Source organism: Bombus pascuorum, chromosome 4 (genome assembly GCF_905332965.1).
Source record: "Bombus pascuorum chromosome 4, iyBomPasc1.1, whole genome shotgun sequence".
Classification (NCBI taxonomy): domain Eukaryota; kingdom Metazoa; phylum Arthropoda; class Insecta; order Hymenoptera; family Apidae; genus Bombus; species Bombus pascuorum.
Window position 1 is genome coordinate 17,400,760 of NC_083491.1, and position 18,371 is coordinate 17,419,130.

An 18,371-nucleotide genomic window follows, 5' to 3' on the forward strand; every position below is an offset into this window, starting at 1 on the left:
ATATATTTGCAATAATTTTTTTTATGGTTGATTTTCACTCGTTAGTAGTCCTTATTTTCATGTAAGTTTCTCTCGCGCATTTTTCTTTTTCAAATAGAATATTTTATTAATAATTTTGCATTTGTTTTTGTTATAAATGCTTTTGTTTTTTAATTAATTTTCTATATAAGTACACATTCATATAAACATTCGAAACATTCATATAAACGTCTAACTATGACGTTTGTCGAATTATATAGTATATAAAGCTATAATTTAACTAGCATTACGTTTATGTTTTTTAAGCAAGTTTTTACTGTATTTTTCGTTTTCAAGTAAAATATTTTATAATAATTTTTTAATTTAATTCTTTTATAGGTGTTTTTATTTCTCTTACAAATTTCAAAATAAAATTCAAATTATAACACAAATTATATTATATAGTGATAGTATCGCTATACTAGTATAATAGGTATATTTATATACATACTATATACTATAATAATATATACTATAAATATTATATAAAAGATAGATCACTATCGCTATCAGTATTATTACTATACACATTACAACTATTGACCATATTATAAAAACAGAATAAACGGAAATGTATATAGTTTAATGTATTATATTATTATATATCTTTCATAGCATACAAATATTTTCATATAATATTACATATTTTTAAAATGTTTACATCATATGCGTCCAGAAATAAAACTTCCATCTGTAATTTAATAATAGATAAGGAACAATATAATTATTGGAAAAATTTAATTACAATTAAAATCTTAATTAAAACTCCTTTAAAATATTTTATTTTAATAAATTTCAATTAGAAAATTGGAAATATATTATTAAATACTTGGAAATGCAATTACATAATTCAAAAATTTTCCATCTCAGAGAACCTTAAAATGAATTAGGAATGAACCTACTTATAGCTACTTCTTGGTTTCTATTTTAAGTCAAAGATAGTAAATAACTTCTACGTGCCAATTACATAGAAGATTTGATTGTAGTGTAAGTAAAATTAACTATTCAAAAGAACACAGTCAAGGTTAATGCGCGTATGCGTACACAAGGATTAAAGAAGAGTTGTTTATTATTTAAATTGTCTCCTTAATTGTTTTATATTCTACTAAAGAATTTTTTAATAATAAATAACCATGTTATTGAAGTAACTGGAAATAATTGTTGCCATATAATCATTAAACAATAAAATCAAGTTAAAAACCTATTGAATTGATTAATCTGAATAAGATGACATCTTTTGTAACAATCTCCACAAAAAGGTTTGCTTCTCTTGAATATAATTAATTTTTTTAACTGTAATTAATCTTAAGCAAATATTATAATCAGTATATTTAACTGTATAGAGCTTCTCAGATCAGAAATGTACGGCAAGGTAGTATTATTGATTTAGATATTGACATGTTTCTCAAGATATCAAATTATGAAGATACAGTCAGACAACTTGATATCTATTATGGAATTGGTAAGAATATTTATTTTCATATTATTACATCGTATTATATTTATCTCATGTAGCAATAAAGTAAGTAGATTATATATAATTTTTAGTTAAAAGACAATTGTTACGTTATCAAAGTTGTATAACTGGTCTTTTTCCACAAGTTTCAAATGATAAAGTAGTTGGAAGTGTGAGAGAAAGTATTTACTGTGCGGCCGCTGTATGGAGTTTGTACCAAGCATATAGGTAATAAAAGATTAAGTTTGTATAGTAATTATTATATTATCGTATATAATATTATGTTTTTTAGACGTATAGATGATGATCGTGGAAAATCTTATGAACTTGGACAATCAGCTGTAAAATGTATGCGTGGGATTTTAGAATGTTGGGTGAAACAATCACCTAGAATAGAGTTATTTAAACGTAATCAGTGTAATCGCTTCGCATTGCATTGTAAATTTCATTTAGATACTGGTGATGAAATTTTTAAAGATGCCGATTACAATCATTTGCAAGTAATTATAGTACATACTGAAATATGATAAGATAGAGTGATTTAAAATAATTATTATACCAATTTTATTTTTTGCAGATTGATATTGTTTCACTATATTTAATATTTTTAGTACAAATGATTTCTTCAGGATTGCAAATTATATATACTCAAGATGAAGTAGCATTTATACAAAATCTTGTATATTATGTGGAAAGAGCATATCGTACACCAGATTATGGCATGTGGGAACGTGGTAGTAGATATAATGATGGTACACCTGAAATACATGCAAGTTCAATTGGTATAGCCAAAAGTGCTCTTGAAGCTATTAATGGATGCAATTTATTTGGAGAAAAAGGAGCTTCTTGGTCAGTCATATATGTTGATATTGATGCACATAATCGAAATCGTAGTATTTTTGAAACAATGCTTCCGAGAGAGTCAAGTTCTAAGGTAAAAAATATACATATTATGTAAAAATATGTTATAGTTTAAATTTTAATACATTGTACTATTTAGAGTGTAGACACAGCTTTACTACCAACAATATCTTTTCCTGCATTTGCAACTCACGAAGAAGTATTGTATAACGAAACAAAGGCGAATATAATTCGAAGATTAAAAGGCAATTACGGATTTAAGAGGTTTGGCAGAGATGGATACAAAACCGTTATAGAAAGCAAAGATCGACGATATTACAAATCTGGTGAAATCAAGGTCTCTGATGTATTTGATTGTTAGTATATATTATTTTCAGAATGTGCTTAAATGGATTTATAATTTCTGTCTACATAATTACATTAACTTCTTTTAATAATTTTAGAATGGTATTAAAGAGATATTTTTTTGTTATAGGAATTTGATAATATAGAATGTGAATGGCCATTATTTTACATATTTATGATCATTGATGGCGTTTTTAAGACTTTGCCAGAACAAGTGGAAGAATATCAAAAATTATTAAAAGAACGAATGTACAAAGATATTAATGGAGGTATGTAGATAGAAAATAGATTTGGCTACAATGATATGAAATGTTATTGTATTCTGTTTAATTAAATAGATCCTGTAATACCTATGTATTACTATGTACCTGAGGATAGATTAGAACTAGAAAGAAATGATCCTGGTAGTACATATCGAGTACCAAGTGCTGAAGGAAGAGGACAGAAAAGTTCTACAGATACAGAACTTGGATCCATATATTTGTGGAATCAAGCTATGTTTATAATTGCTCAACTACTCACTGCTGGTTTATTACATATTAATGAATTAGATCCAATTAGACGTTATCTTCCTTCATACAACAGACCACGAAAAGCTGGAAGGTATTCAGCTTTTCAAGTAAGTCAGAGTACAGTTTAATTAGTACATTTACTAAATTAATTAGTTGTAATAAATTATTTTGTACATGTTTGTTTCATGCAGGCAAAACCGAGTATTGTAAGTAAATGATACAAATACTATACTATATTTTGTAGTATTTTGTTTTAATATTTGTGGATTGATAGTAGCTTTATAATGTTAATTAAATAATATATGTATTTGAGCTTTCAAATTAAACAAATGATAATACATGCTTGAATCATGTAGCATATTGTAATATTGAATGTCTATTATTTGCTCAGATTAGTAACTGATTATTATATTAGTTCTCTATCACACACACACACACACACACACACACACACACACACACACACACACACACACACACACACACACACACACACACACACACACACACACACACACACACACACACACACACACACACACACACACACACACACACACACACACACACACACACATTATTAATGTAAATATTGGAGACATTTTTTTTAGTTATAATGCATGAAGCTTGGATCAAGGCATGATTTATCTTAGTTCTTTTTTAAGATGCTTGTTTCTGCCATCTTCTTTTTCTCATTATTATTTCTTAACTTTACAATACATAGTATATGTATTATTACATCATTACATTGTCTAATTGACAAATTTTTCTAAAAACTTCTAGTTTTGTTTTTATTTAATTGAACTCCTTTTTTAATTTTGAATGTTTTAGGGAATGAAAAAATGTATTATATTAATAATTTTAACATTCTTGTCATATTATAATAATGCATTGATAATGATTGACTTATTACAAAATTTCTCTATGTTAGGGTACTCATACAGATCTTGTAGTACAAATCGTTCTTATTGCTGAATCTATGCGATTACAAGCTATGATGGCAACATATGGTATACAAACACAAACACCACACGAAGTGGAACCTGTACAAATATTATCATCTACACAATTAGTAAAAGTTTATGAAAAATTGGGAGTGAATAACAAACTAAATCTACAAGGCCGACCAGCAAGACCAATTGGGTCTTTGGGTACAAGTAAGGTATGTTCAATGTATAATATAAAAATTGATTTAGGAAGTTCATTATCACTTTTTTTATAGGTTTATAGAGTATGTGTATGACAGTACTTTGTTATCCTCTAATATTTGAGGTGTCAGATTTTTATTTGTATAGAGATATGGCTCTATTAATCGACGACATAAAAACTGAACTTCAGTTTGTGGGCAAATATTGGCGACTTTCAGGTCGACCTACTATATGTCTTTTAATACGAGAAGAACATATGAGGTATTTGTTAATTTTTAAATTAATATGCTGAAAGTGTAGTTTTTATATCACACTCATAAATAAAAAATTTCTTTGTTAGAGATCCACAATTTAAGGAAATGCTTGATCTTTTTGCTATGTTAAAAAAAGGATATTGTAACAAAACAAAAGTTCGAATTGGTCGGTTACAGAATCTCATTTCATCTTCATGCATTGGTATAATTAATATTTACATTAATACATTTTATTCTCTATCATTTAGTAAATATTAATGCAAATATAATGTTGTGTAGAACATTTGGACTTTATAAATACTGTAGAGACAGATCTTGAACTTTCCCAATTTAAGCAATTAAAACACGATTATATTGGATATCAAAGTTTAACTGATGTACCTAAAGCTTTAACTTATTCTGAAAATATAAAAGATTATTCTGTAAGTATCTATAAATAATAACTATATTTTTTTTATTTATTCTAACTGCTTCGTGTTTTAGTATTATATGAATGAACCACTATATAATATTTTAAATGAAATTCGTAACAATAAAAGCTTATATACTTTGTGTCAACTTTATGGTATTTTATTGAAACGAGAAGGAATTAACTATGAAATTAATGGAATGACAGGTACTAATATAAATTATTATTTAAAGATTATAAGTACATAGTGATATTTACTTTGATTAATATTTTATTTTAGTTGGAGATCAATTAAGGTCATTGTATCAACAGGCAGGGTGTCTTAGATATTGGATGGTTGTTCGTTACTGTAGCAGTTTATTGAATCACACCGTTGATAGTATAAGTCCTTTTATAACAGGAGTTCTTGTTAAAGGAAAACAGGTACCTTTGTTAAATTGTTTGGATATTTATAGTGTGTAAATAAAGAATTTTTTATTCATCATTAATATCAGATAACAGTTGGAGTAATTGGACAAGAAGAAACTGTATTTGATAAACCAATGACACCTGTAGAAATTCAGTCAGTTATGTATTCAACAATTCAACCACATAACGTAGTTCAAGCAGTACTTCAACAAGAAGTATTATTGTACTGCGGTCGGCTTATTGGAACAAATCCAGAAATGTTTAAAGGAATACTGAAAATTCGTATTGGGTGTGTTTTATGTGTCATCTTTAACATTAATATCTAGAATATTTAGAATAAGTATTATTAAATATTCTTCTTATTTATAGATGGGTCCTAGAAGCAATAAAACTTTACCTACAAATGTTTGTTAAAAATCCTAAACCAATTGAGAACTATAGTCCATTTGAGATTCGTCAATTCCTTATAAAAGTATTGACGGTTAAAGATTGGGCCAACAATGAAAAGTATAAATAACTTAATTTATTTCATACAGTATTTATTTTTCATACAGTACACATTTATCTATTATACATAAATTAATTTTATGTTGTATTAGGATTACAGTTTTAGGACGTAGAAAAATCGAAGGTTGTTTATGTAGAGTACCTGCACATTTTTATAATCACGTTTGGGAAGTATTAATGCGTTGTCCGGATGGTATTTGTGTTAATGGACGAGAATTACCTCAACAACCTACTCTGTCTAATATGACTCGTTCGGAACTTACATTTGCTTTGTTCGTGGAATCTTTACTTCACCATATACAATTGCCAGAATATCGCCAAATTATTGTAGAGGTATTCTTTTTTTACTTATATTTGATTTATTTTTCGATTTGTGCAAGAGTATTATTATATTTACAAAAAAATATGCAGTACGTATACATATACAGCTCCCATTTTTACAGTTACTCACTATAGTGTCAACAATTTTACTTCGAAATCCAGAATTAAGTTTTCAGAAACAATTAAATCTTAACAAACTCGTCGAAGATAGTTTCCTCATGTATTGTAAGGTACATATATTCTGACTATAATTTTACATATATTAGTTACAGTATATATGTAAATCCAATATTACACATAAATTTGTTTAGGATAATAACATGGAAAAAACTGTTGATCAATCATTGTTTTTCTCTGCTCACTATTCAATAACTACAGGATATCTTGCTAGAGCTGTAGTAAATAATATGCTTACTGGAGGATGTTTCGCAACTATTAATGACATCAACGATGCAATTGAAACTAGAGAAACTTGTAAAATTACATAATGGAGAAAGTAATTCTTCAGTACAATCGAATATTGTTTGTAAATACATTATATATAATCAGAAGTATATTTATATAAAAATATGGTATTTTCTTAATGTGTGTATATATATTTCCTCAGTCAAGAAAATTTGCTTTATATAAATAAAATACTGAAAATTATAAAAGATAGTAATTCTGTCTAAAAATCTGTATTCATATATCAATAAAATATATAATTATATTTTACACAGTGTACATTTTTTAATATATCACATTTAGATTATAGTAATTCTTATAAAGAATGAAATTTATAAAACTGTACAAACTTAACTGTACAAACTGTATTATTTGGATTCACCTTTTAGCAAAATTTGTATCCATTGCTCTTCCAGATCGTTGTATATTATTTATATTGGCTTTAATTCTAGAAGCAACAGTACTCATTTCTGCAGCAGCTGCTAATTGTTTTGTAACAAAATCTTGATTATACACTTTTCTACTATCCATTTCTTTCTTTTCTTCCATGCGATACTTTTTAACATTACGTTCTCGTTCTTCATCTCTCCATGTTGCATTTGCTATCATTTCTTGTCTACGTCGTTCTTTTTCTTCTTCTGTGAGAACCTGTTTCTTTTTAAAATTCCATTTATCTCGATTCTTATCTTCTTTGTAATACTTGTATCTATTTGTATCAGAAGATAATTTAGAATATATTGTTTCTTTTTCATGTGATCTCTTTGAAAGATCTTTATACTTATTCTCGGTATTGTATGTATTTTTATGAGTACTGCTTCTCCTATTTTGAGGACTTCTCGAACGAAAATCATTATCTCTGTGTTTTCTTATGTCTCTATTGAATGACCTATCATTATTATCATTGCTTGAACTGCATGCTTTAACAAGTTTTTCATATGACCTATGCTTTCTTTCTTCTTCTTTATCAGGTATTAAATATCTTTCTTTACTATCTTTTATAACTTCAGTATTTTTTTCTTTACTTTCACTTCCTTCGTTACTACTTTCTGATTCACTATTTGAAGTTTCATTTTCTTTTCTAGAATTTTTCTTTCGTTTATGTTTCACCTTTTTCATTGACTTTATTAAATCTTTATTACTAATTTTATCCTTTAACTGTTTATATTTAGTAGCCAGTAATAGGTCCAGTTGCGCTTCATCATCACTATCAATATCTTGTTTAGTCTTCTTCTTTTTCTTTTCCCCTTTCCTTTTTTTTGACTGCTGCTCCAACTAGAAATAGTGATATTAATGTTGATATTAATAAATAAATAATAAAATATTTTTAATAAAATATTTTTAATAAAATATTATAACAAGCCAATATTATCATTTACATACCAACTGTCGTAATTGCTTTAATTTAACTGGATTTGTTAGCAGTTGATTTCTTGTTTCCATCTCCTTTTTCTTTATAGTACATAAGGGGTCTTCTTGCATCTTTCTTGCTAAGTCCACTTGTTCATTACCAGAAAAGAAACGTAATGACGGGGGAATACATTCTGAAATTGCAAATAAGTTACGTATAAAACACTGTGCTATTCTTATACAAATTAACCCCTTGCCCCACGATTTAAGTTACAACAGTGCGCGCCATAACCATCGGCATTCGAAGTTATGCAAGACACAACTAATTTTATGTTGCAAGATGTTTGATAAATAATTACTACCAATTGATCATTGTACAAGATTTTTAAGGATATCTTTCTAATATTTTACAAGAAAATATATCTGTACTTGCGAATACGACCAAGAAAAAAAATGTTTATCGCATGTAGCCCGAAGGATATATCACGAGTCTAACTTGTGTTTCTTATGTTTGACCCGAAAAGCGTACCAGGAGTCTAACTCGATGTTGTAGGTTAAAGGGTTAAAAAACATTTAAAATATAATTACCATGTTCAACATGATTTCTTGGTACTTGGTTTAATTCATTATTCTTTTCTGTTTGAACCATTTGTTCAAATGATTTATCAATTGGCCGTCCAAGTAAATATTCTTCTCTATTGACTAATTGATTTGGTCCTTTATACATCCAATCTAGCTTTTTGTCATCTTTCTTTTCTATTACTCCTTGCTCCATTGCGTATTTTTTCATATCCTCTCGATCTTTCTCCATTTCTATTTCTTTCTTTAATTCAGCTATTTTCTTTTTTTCTTGACTTTGTTGTTGCTCTGCTTTCCAAACTTTTTCTATATTTTTCATAGTAGATGGATGCCATGACTTCTTCAAATTCTATATTAACAAAATTTGAAATTTTGTTAGATACAATATGCTTCTATTAACCTATATAACCTATATAATACATATTTACTCAACTTAAAATTTAATTTCAACTTACCAAATCTCCACCACCCATTTTTAGCAGATAATAAGACACGAGATGTGTGTGTGAAAGGAATATACTTTTATATTATTCCAATTATATTATATATATTCCAAATATATTACTGCTTTTTTTTACCAACGTTGAAACAATATTAAACAATATTAACGTTGTTAACAACAATATTAGTATTGCTGTACGTTATATAGCAATATAAAACGAGTAAATACTAAATATTTACGTATGATTTTAAAACACAACCATCACCATCGAATGATTGAAATGAAATGGCTACAGAGCCGGCGTTACCGAAGCCATGAGTCATGAGTATTCATTTTATAAGATGGTAAATCGAATGTTATTATTTACGCTTATTCAGAAGTTTTCCCATTGGTCGAGTTTCATCATATTCTGGGATCTGACCTTGAAAATCAGAATGATTTAGACACTTGAAAATATCAAAGTATGACGTGGGTAATGTGACATAATAAAGTAAAGGTGAACAAAAAGTGTGCGTTTATTTAATTTAATTAGGAGTTTTTCACATGTGATGAGTAGCGTACATGAAAATTCGTGGTCTTGGGTAGAATATTTGGTGGAAACGATCAATAAGCTTACCGATGACTTAGTGGGCTCAACAACGTTTGAGTTAATATTTCACCCGATCAACAGCATAATCAGCAATGAACTTCAACAAAAATTTTCTGATTTTTTTCACAAATTTATTGATTTGGTAGCATTTGACGATTTTCAGTTGCAATTGTTGAAAATCTTCTTGTTTACATCTGTTAGTACCGTGGCCCTCATTTTCATCGCTTGGTATATTTACGGTCCAAGAATTTCCGAACAATTTATGGAACCAAGTAAGAAAATCATATTTTCGTTTTGATACGTATACATATGCACGCTATTGTGTAGAATAAATTGTATGTATGTATATGCTTACAATAGTAAATATATCATTCTCAGAACATGTTTTAATAATTCATATGTAATTTTTTTAGACATATTTTAATAGAATCATAAAAGATATAACTTAGAAAACACGACGCTGGCAGTTAAAAGACAATTGTTACGTTATCAAAGTTGTATAACTGGTCTTTTTCCACAAGTTTCAAATGATAAAGTAGTTGGAAGTGTGAGAGAAAGTATTTACTGTGCGGCCGCTGTATGGAGTTTGTACCAAGCATATAGGTAATAAAAGATTAAGTTTGTATAGTAATTATTATATTATCGTATATAATATTATGTTTTTTAGACGTATAGATGATGATCGTGGAAAATCTTATGAACTTGGACAATCAGCTGTAAAATGTATGCGTGGGATTTTAGAATGTTGGGTGAAACAATCACCTAGAATAGAGTTATTTAAACGTAATCAGTGTAATCGCTTCGCATTGCATTGTAAATTTCATTTAGATACTGGTGATGAAATTTTTAAAGATGCCGATTACAATCATTTGCAAGTAATTATAGTACATACTGAAATATGATAAGATAGAGTGATTTAAAATAATTATTATACCAATTTTATTTTTTGCAGATTGATATTGTTTCACTATATTTAATATTTTTAGTACAAATGATTTCTTCAGGATTGCAAATTATATATACTCAAGATGAAGTAGCATTTATACAAAATCTTGTATATTATGTGGAAAGAGCATATCGTACACCAGATTATGGCATGTGGGAACGTGGTAGTAGATATAATGATGGTACACCTGAAATACATGCAAGTTCAATTGGTATAGCCAAAAGTGCTCTTGAAGCTATTAATGGATGCAATTTATTTGGAGAAAAAGGAGCTTCTTGGTCAGTCATATATGTTGATATTGATGCACATAATCGAAATCGTAGTATTTTTGAAACAATGCTTCCGAGAGAGTCAAGTTCTAAGGTAAAAAATATACATATTATGTAAAAATATGTTATAGTTTAAATTTTAATACATTGTACTATTTAGAGTGTAGACACAGCTTTACTACCAACAATATCTTTTCCTGCATTTGCAACTCACGAAGAAGTATTGTATAACGAAACAAAGGCGAATATAATTCGAAGATTAAAAGGCAATTACGGATTTAAGAGGTTTGGCAGAGATGGATACAAAACCGTTATAGAAAGCAAAGATCGACGATATTACAAATCTGGTGAAATCAAGGTCTCTGATGTATTTGATTGTTAGTATATATTATTTTCAGAATGTGCTTAAATGGATTTATAATTTCTGTCTACATAATTACATTAACTTCTTTTAATAATTTTAGAATGGTATTAAAGAGATATTTTTTTGTTATAGGAATTTGATAATATAGAATGTGAATGGCCATTATTTTACATATTTATGATCATTGATGGCGTTTTTAAGACTTTGCCAGAACAAGTGGAAGAATATCAAAAATTATTAAAAGAACGAATGTACAAAGATATTAATGGAGGTATGTAGATAGAAAATAGATTTGGCTACAATGATATGAAATGTTATTGTATTCTGTTTAATTAAATAGATCCTGTAATACCTATGTATTACTATGTACCTGAGGATAGATTAGAACTAGAAAGAAATGATCCTGGTAGTACATATCGAGTACCAAGTGCTGAAGGAAGAGGACAGAAAAGTTCTACAGATACAGAACTTGGATCCATATATTTGTGGAATCAAGCTATGTTTATAATTGCTCAACTACTCACTGCTGGTTTATTACATATTAATGAATTAGATCCAATTAGACGTTATCTTCCTTCATACAACAGACCACGAAAAGCTGGAAGGTATTCAGCTTTTCAAGTAAGTCAGAGTACAGTTTAATTAGTACATTTACTAAATTAATTAGTTGTAATAAATTATTTTGTACATGTTTGTTTCATGCAGGCAAAACCGAGTATTGTAAGTAAATGATACAAATACTATACTATATTTTGTAGTATTTTGTTTTAATATTTGTGGATTGATAGTAGCTTTATAATGTTAATTAAATAATATATGTATTTGAGCTTTCAAATTAAACAAATGATAATACATGCTTGAATCATGTAGCATATTGTAATATTGAATGTCTATTATTTGCTCAGATTAGTAACTGATTATTATATTAGTTCTCTATTACACACACACACACACACACACACACACACACACACACACACACACACACACACACACACACACACACACACACACACACACACACACACACACACACACACACACACACACACACACACACACACACACACACACACACACACACACACACATTATTAATGTAAATATTGGAGACATTTTTTTTAGTTATAATGCATGAAGCTTGGATCAAGGCATGATTTATCTTAGTTCTTTTTTAAGATGCTTGTTTCTGCCATCTTCTTTTTCTCATTATTATTTCTTAACTTTACAATACATAGTATATGTATTATTACATCATTACATTGTCTAATTGACAAATTTTTCTAAAAACTTCTAGTTTTGTTTTTATTTAATTGAACTCCTTTTTTAATTTTGAATGTTTTAGGGAATGAAAAAATGTATTATATTAATAATTTTAACATTCTTGTCATATTATAATAATGCATTGATAATGATTGACTTATTACAAAATTTCTCTATGTTAGGGTACTCATACAGATCTTGTAGTACAAATCGTTCTTATTGCTGAATCTATGCGATTACAAGCTATGATGGCAACATATGGTATACAAACACAAACACCACACGAAGTGGAACCTGTACAAATATTATCATCTACACAATTAGTAAAAGTTTATGAAAAATTGGGAGTGAATAACAAACTAAATCTACAAGGCCGACCAGCAAGACCAATTGGGTCTTTGGGTACAAGTAAGGTATGTTCAATGTATAATATAAAAATTGATTTAGGAAGTTCATTATCACTTTTTTTATAGGTTTATAGAGTATGTGGTATGACAGTACTTTGTTATCCTCTAATATTTGAGGTGTCAGATTTTTATTTGTATAGAGATATGGCTCTATTAATCGACGACATAAAAACTGAACTTCAGTTTGTGGGCAAATATTGGCGACTTTCAGGTCGACCTACTATATGTCTTTTAATACGAGAAGAACATATGAGGTATTTGTTAATTTTTAAATTAATATGCTGAAAGTGTAGTTTTTATATCACACTCATAAATAAAAAATTTCTTTGTTAGAGATCCACAATTTAAGGAAATGCTTGATCTTTTTGCTATGTTAAAAAAAGGATATTGTAACAAAACAAAAGTTCGAATTGGTCGGTTACAGAATCTCATTTCATCTTCATGCATTGGTATAATTAATATTTACATTAATACATTTTATTCTCTATCATTTAGTAAATATTAATGCAAATATAATGTTGTGTAGAACATTTGGACTTTATAAATACTGTAGAGACAGATCTTGAACTTTCCCAATTTAAGCAATTAAAACACGATTATATTGGATATCAAAGTTTAACTGATGTACCTAAAGCTTTAACTTATTCTGAAAATATAAAAGATTATTCTGTAAGTATCTATAAATAATAACTATATTTTTTTTATTTATTCTAACTGCTTCGTGTTTTAGTATTATATGAATGAACCACTATATAATATTTTAAATGAAATTCGTAACAATAAAAGCTTATATACTTTGTGTCAACTTTATGGTATTTTATTGAAACGAGAAGGAATTAACTATGAAATTAATGGAATGACAGGTACTAATATAAATTATTATTTAAAGATTATAAGTACATAGTGATATTTACTTTGATTAATATTTTATTTTAGTTGGAGATCAATTAAGGTCATTGTATCAACAGGCAGGGTGTCTTAGATATTGGATGGTTGTTCGTTACTGTAGCAGTTTATTGAATCACACCGTTGATAGTATAAGTCCTTTTATAACAGGAGTTCTTGTTAAAGGAAAACAGGTACCTTTGTTAAATTGTTTGGATATTTATAGTGTGTAAATAAAGAATTTTTTATTCATCATTAATATCAGATAACAGTTGGAGTAATTGGACAAGAAGAAACTGTATTTGATAAACCAATGACACCTGTAGAAATTCAGTCAGTTATGTATTCAACAATTCAACCACATAACGTAGTTCAAGCAGTACTTCAACAAGAAGTATTATTGTACTGCGGTCGGCTTATTGGAACAAATCCAGAAATGTTTAAAGGAATACTGAAAATTCGTATTGGGTGTGTTTTATGTGTCATCTTTAACATTAATATCTAGAATATTTAGAATAAGTATTATTAAATATTCTTCTTATTTATAGATGGGTCCTAGAAGCAATAAAACTTTACCTACAAATGTTTGTTAAAAATCCTAAACCAATTGAGAACTATAGTCCATTTGAGATTCGTCAATTCCTTATAAAAGTATTGACGGTTAAAGATTGGGCCAACAATGAAAAGTATAAATAACTTAATTTATTTCATACAGTATTTATTTTTCATACAGTACACATTTATCTATTATACATAAATTAATTTTATGTTGTATTAGGATTACAGTTTTAGGACGTAGAAAAATCGAAGGTTGTTTATGTAGAGTACCTGCACATTTTTATAATCACGTTTGGGAAGTATTAATGCGTTGTCCGGATGGTATTTGTGTTAATGGACGAGAATTACCTCAACAACCTACTCTGTCTAATATGACTCGTTCGGAACTTACATTTGCTTTGTTCGTGGAATCTTTACTTCACCATATACAATTGCCAGAATATCGCCAAATTATTGTAGAGGTATTCTTTTTTTACTTATATTTGATTTATTTTTCGATTTGTGCAAGAGTATTATTATATTTACAAAAAAATATGCAGTACGTATACATATACAGCTCCCATTTTTACAGTTACTCACTATAGTGTCAACAATTTTACTTCGAAATCCAGAATTAAGTTTTCAGAAACAATTAAATCTTAACAAACTCGTCGAAGATAGTTTCCTCATGTATTGTAAGGTACATATATTCTGACTATAATTTTACATATATTAGTTACAGTATATATGTAAATCCAATATTACACATAAATTTGTTTAGGATAATAACATGGAAAAAACTGTTGATCAATCATTGTTTTTCTCTGCTCACTATTCAATAACTACAGGATATCTTGCTAGAGCTGTAGTAAATAATATGCTTACTGGAGGATGTTTCGCAACTATTAATGACATCAACGATGCAATTGAAACTAGAGAAACTTGTAAAATTACATAATGGAGAAAGTAATTCTTCAGTACAATCGAATATTGTTTGTAAATACATTATATATAATCAGAAGTATATTTATATAAAAATATGGTATTTTCTTAATGTGTGTATATATATTTCCTCAGTCAAGAAAATTTGCTTTATATAAATAAAATACTGAAAATTATAAAAGATAGTAATTCTGTCTAAAAATCTGTATTCATATATCAATAAAATATATAATTATATTTTACACAGTGTACATTTTTTAATATATCACATTTAGATTATAGTAATTCTTATAAAGAATGAAATTTATAAAACTGTACAAACTTAACTGTACAAACTGTATTATTTGGATTCACCTTTTAGCAAAATTTGTATCCATTGCTCTTCCAGATCGTTGTATATTATTTATATTGGCTTTAATTCTAGAAGCAACAGTACTCATTTCTGCAGCAGCTGCTAATTGTTTTGTAACAAAATCTTGATTATACACTTTTCTACTATCCATTTCTTTCTTTTCTTCCATGCGATACTTTTTAACATTACGTTCTCGTTCTTCATCTCTCCATGTTGCATTTGCTATCATTTCTTGTCTACGTCGTTCTTTTTCTTCTTCTGTGAGAACCTGTTTCTTTTTAAAATTCCATTTATCTCGATTCTTATCTTCTTTGTAATACTTGTATCTATTTGTATCAGAAGATAATTTAGAATATATTGTTTCTTTTTCATGTGATCTCTTTGAAAGATCTTTATACTTATTCTCGGTATTGTATGTATTTTTATGAGTACTGCTTCTCCTATTTTGAGGACTTCTCGAACGAAAATCATTATCTCTGTGTTTTCTTATGTCTCTATTGAATGACCTATCATTATTATCATTGCTTGAACTGCATGCTTTAACAAGTTTTTCATATGACCTATGCTTTCTTTCTTCTTCTTTATCAGGTATTAAATATCTTTCTTTACTATCTTTTATAACTTCAGTATTTTTTTCTTTACTTTCACTTCCTTCGTTACTACTTTCTGATTCACTATTTGAAGTTTCATTTTCTTTTCTAGAATTTTTCTTTCGTTTATGTTTCACCTTTTTCATTGACTTTATTAAATCTTTATTACTAATTTTATCCTTTAACTGTTTATATTTAGTAGCCAGTAATAGGTCCAGTTGCGCTTCATCATCACTATCAATATCTTGTTTAGTCTTCTTCTTTTTCTTTTCCCCTTTCCTTTTTTTTGACTGCTGCTCCAACTAGAAATAGTGATATTAATGTTGATATTAATAAATAAATAATAAAATATTTTTAATAAAATATTTTTAATAAAATATTATAACAAGCCAATATTATCATTTACATACCAACTGTCGTAATTGCTTTAATTTAACTGGATTTGTTAGCAGTTGATTTCTTGTTTCCATCTCCTTTTTCTTTATAGTACATAAGGGGTCTTCTTGCATCTTTCTTGCTAAGTCCACTTGTTCATTACCAGAAAAGAAACGTAATGACGGGGGAATACATTCTGAAATTGCAAATAAGTTACGTATAAAACACTGTGCTATTCTTATACAAATTAACCCCTTGCCCCACGATTTAAGTTACAACAGTACGCGCCATAACCATCGGCATTCGAAGTTATGCAAGACACAACTAATTTTATGTTGCAAGATGTTTGATAAATAATTACTACCAATTGATCATTGTACAAGATTTTTAAGGATATCTTTCTAATATTTTACAAGAAAATATATCTGTACTTGCGAATACGACCAAGAAAAAAAATGTTTATCGCATGTAGCCCGAAGGATATATCACGAGTCTAACTTGTGTTTCTTATGTTTGACCCGAAAAGCGTACCAGGAGTCTAACTCGATGTTGTAGGTTAAAGGGTTAAAAAACATTTAAAATATAATTACCATGTTCAACATGATTTCTTGGTACTTGGTTTAATTCATTATTCTTTTCTGTTTGAACCATTTGTTCAAATGATTTATCAATTGGCCGTCCAAGTAAATATTCTTCTCTATTGACTAATTGATTTGGTCCTTTATACATCCAATCTAGCTTTTTGTCATCTTTCTTTTCTATTACTCCTTGCTCCATTGCGTATTTTTTCATATCCTCTCGATCTTTCTCCATTTCTATTTCTTTCTTTAATTCAGCTATTTTCTTTTTTTCTTGACTTTGTTGTTGCTCTGCTTTCCAAACTTTTTCTATATTTTTCATAGTAGATGGATGCCATGACTTCTTCAAATTCTATATTAACAAAATTTGAAATTTTGTTAGATACAATATGCTTCTATTAACCTATATAACCTATATAATACATATTTACTCAACTTAAAATTTAATTTCAACTTACCAAATCTCCACCACCCATTTTTAGCAGATAATAAGACACGAGATGTGTGTGTGAAAGGAATATACTTTTATATTATTCCAATTATATTATATATATTCCAAATATATTACTGCTTTTTTTTACCAACGTTGAAACAATATTAAACAATATTAACGTTGTTAACAACAATATTAGTATTGCTGTACGTTATATAGCAATATAAAACGAGTAAATACTAAATATTTACGTATGATTTTAAAACACAACCATCACCATCGAATGATTGAAATGAAATGGCTACAGAGCCGGCGTTACCGAAGCCATGAGTCATGAGTATTCATTTTATAAGATGGTAAATCGAATGTTATTATTTACGCTTATTCAGAAGTTTTCCCATTGGTCGAGTTTCATCATATTCTGGGATCTGACCTTGAAAATCAGAATGATTTAGACACTTGAAAATATCAAAGTATGACGTGGGTAATGTGACATAATAAAGTAAAGGTGAACAAAAAGTGTGCGTTTATTTAATTTAATTAGGAGTTTTTCACATGTGATGAGTAGCGTACATGAAAATTCGTGGTCTTGGGTAGAATATTTGGTGGAAACGATCAATAAGCTTACCGATGACTTAGTGGGCTCAACAACGTTTGAGTTAATATTTCACCCGATCAACAGCATAATCAGCAATGAACTTCAACAAAAATTTTCTGATTTTTTTCACAAATTTATTGATTTGGTAGCATTTGACGATTTTCAGTTGCAATTGTTGAAAATCTTCTTGTT

The 18,371-nt window shown here is 28.1% G+C and overlaps 4 protein-coding genes across 8 annotated transcripts; 2 read left to right on the forward strand and 2 right to left on the reverse strand.

The window, feature by feature from the left end:
• The first annotated feature begins 752 nt into the window (after positions 1 to 752).
• On the forward strand, positions 753 to 6,953 carry LOC132906147 (probable phosphorylase b kinase regulatory subunit beta). Of its 3 annotated transcripts, XM_060958038.1 has the most exons (20): positions 768 to 1,277; positions 1,362 to 1,480; positions 1,567 to 1,702; positions 1,767 to 1,974; positions 2,052 to 2,408; positions 2,475 to 2,672; positions 2,811 to 2,949; positions 3,019 to 3,299; positions 3,384 to 3,398; positions 4,124 to 4,365; positions 4,425 to 4,601; positions 4,681 to 4,796; positions 4,874 to 5,016; positions 5,078 to 5,210; positions 5,284 to 5,426; positions 5,498 to 5,700; positions 5,781 to 5,918; positions 6,011 to 6,251; positions 6,362 to 6,469; positions 6,551 to 6,953. In XM_060958038.1, the coding sequence occupies exons 1-20, from the start codon at positions 1,246 to 1,248 to the stop codon at positions 6,725 to 6,727; spliced, it is 3,306 nt and encodes a 1,101-aa protein (XP_060814021.1). In that variant the 5' UTR covers positions 768 to 1,245; the 3' UTR covers positions 6,728 to 6,953. The 3 variants fall into 3 exon arrangements, with proteins under 3 accessions (XP_060814020.1, XP_060814019.1, XP_060814021.1); XM_060958036.1 differs by lacking the exons at positions 4,681 to 4,796; positions 4,874 to 5,016; positions 5,078 to 5,210; ... (4 more) ...; positions 6,362 to 6,469; positions 6,551 to 6,953 and having other exon boundaries at positions 754 to 1,277; positions 4,124 to 4,354; positions 4,415 to 4,509; XM_060958037.1 differs by lacking the exons at positions 3,384 to 3,398; positions 4,681 to 4,796; positions 4,874 to 5,016; ... (5 more) ...; positions 6,362 to 6,469; positions 6,551 to 6,953 and having other exon boundaries at positions 753 to 1,277; positions 4,124 to 4,354; positions 4,415 to 4,509.
• LOC132906150 (pre-mRNA-splicing factor CWC25 homolog) lies at positions 6,901 to 9,222 on the reverse strand. Of its 2 annotated transcripts, none has more exons than XM_060958042.1 (4): positions 9,065 to 9,222; positions 8,619 to 8,958; positions 8,064 to 8,224; positions 6,901 to 7,955 (listed from the first exon to the last, which is right to left on the reverse strand). In XM_060958042.1, the coding sequence occupies exons 1-4, from the start codon at positions 9,080 to 9,082 to the stop codon at positions 7,062 to 7,064; spliced, it is 1,413 nt and encodes a 470-aa protein (XP_060814025.1). In that variant the 5' UTR covers positions 9,083 to 9,222; the 3' UTR covers positions 6,901 to 7,061. The 2 variants fall into 2 exon arrangements, with proteins under 2 accessions (XP_060814025.1, XP_060814026.1); XM_060958043.1 differs by having other exon boundaries at positions 9,038 to 9,215.
• Positions 9,223 to 10,076: 854 nt separating this feature from the next.
• Positions 10,077 to 15,495, forward strand: LOC132906145 (probable phosphorylase b kinase regulatory subunit beta; the record flags this gene model as incomplete). Its single annotated transcript, XM_060958033.1, has 18 exons — positions 10,077 to 10,243; positions 10,308 to 10,515; positions 10,593 to 10,949; positions 11,016 to 11,213; positions 11,352 to 11,490; positions 11,560 to 11,840; positions 11,925 to 11,939; positions 12,665 to 12,895; positions 12,956 to 13,143; positions 13,223 to 13,338; positions 13,416 to 13,558; positions 13,620 to 13,752; positions 13,826 to 13,968; positions 14,040 to 14,242; positions 14,323 to 14,460; positions 14,553 to 14,793; positions 14,904 to 15,011; positions 15,093 to 15,495. Coding segments are annotated over 18 exons (3,186 nt in total), but the record flags the coding sequence as incomplete, so codon positions are not given.
• LOC132906149 (pre-mRNA-splicing factor CWC25 homolog) lies at positions 15,443 to 17,764 on the reverse strand. 2 transcript variants are annotated; one of them, XM_060958040.1, is made up of 4 exons: positions 17,607 to 17,764; positions 17,161 to 17,500; positions 16,606 to 16,766; positions 15,443 to 16,497 (listed from the first exon to the last, which is right to left on the reverse strand). In XM_060958040.1, exons 1-4 carry the CDS (start codon positions 17,622 to 17,624, stop codon positions 15,604 to 15,606), a joined length of 1,413 nt encoding a protein of 470 aa, XP_060814023.1. In that variant the 5' UTR covers positions 17,625 to 17,764; the 3' UTR covers positions 15,443 to 15,603. The 2 variants fall into 2 exon arrangements, with proteins under 2 accessions (XP_060814023.1, XP_060814024.1); XM_060958041.1 differs by having other exon boundaries at positions 17,580 to 17,755.
• Between the last annotated feature and the right edge of the window lie 607 nt (positions 17,765 to 18,371).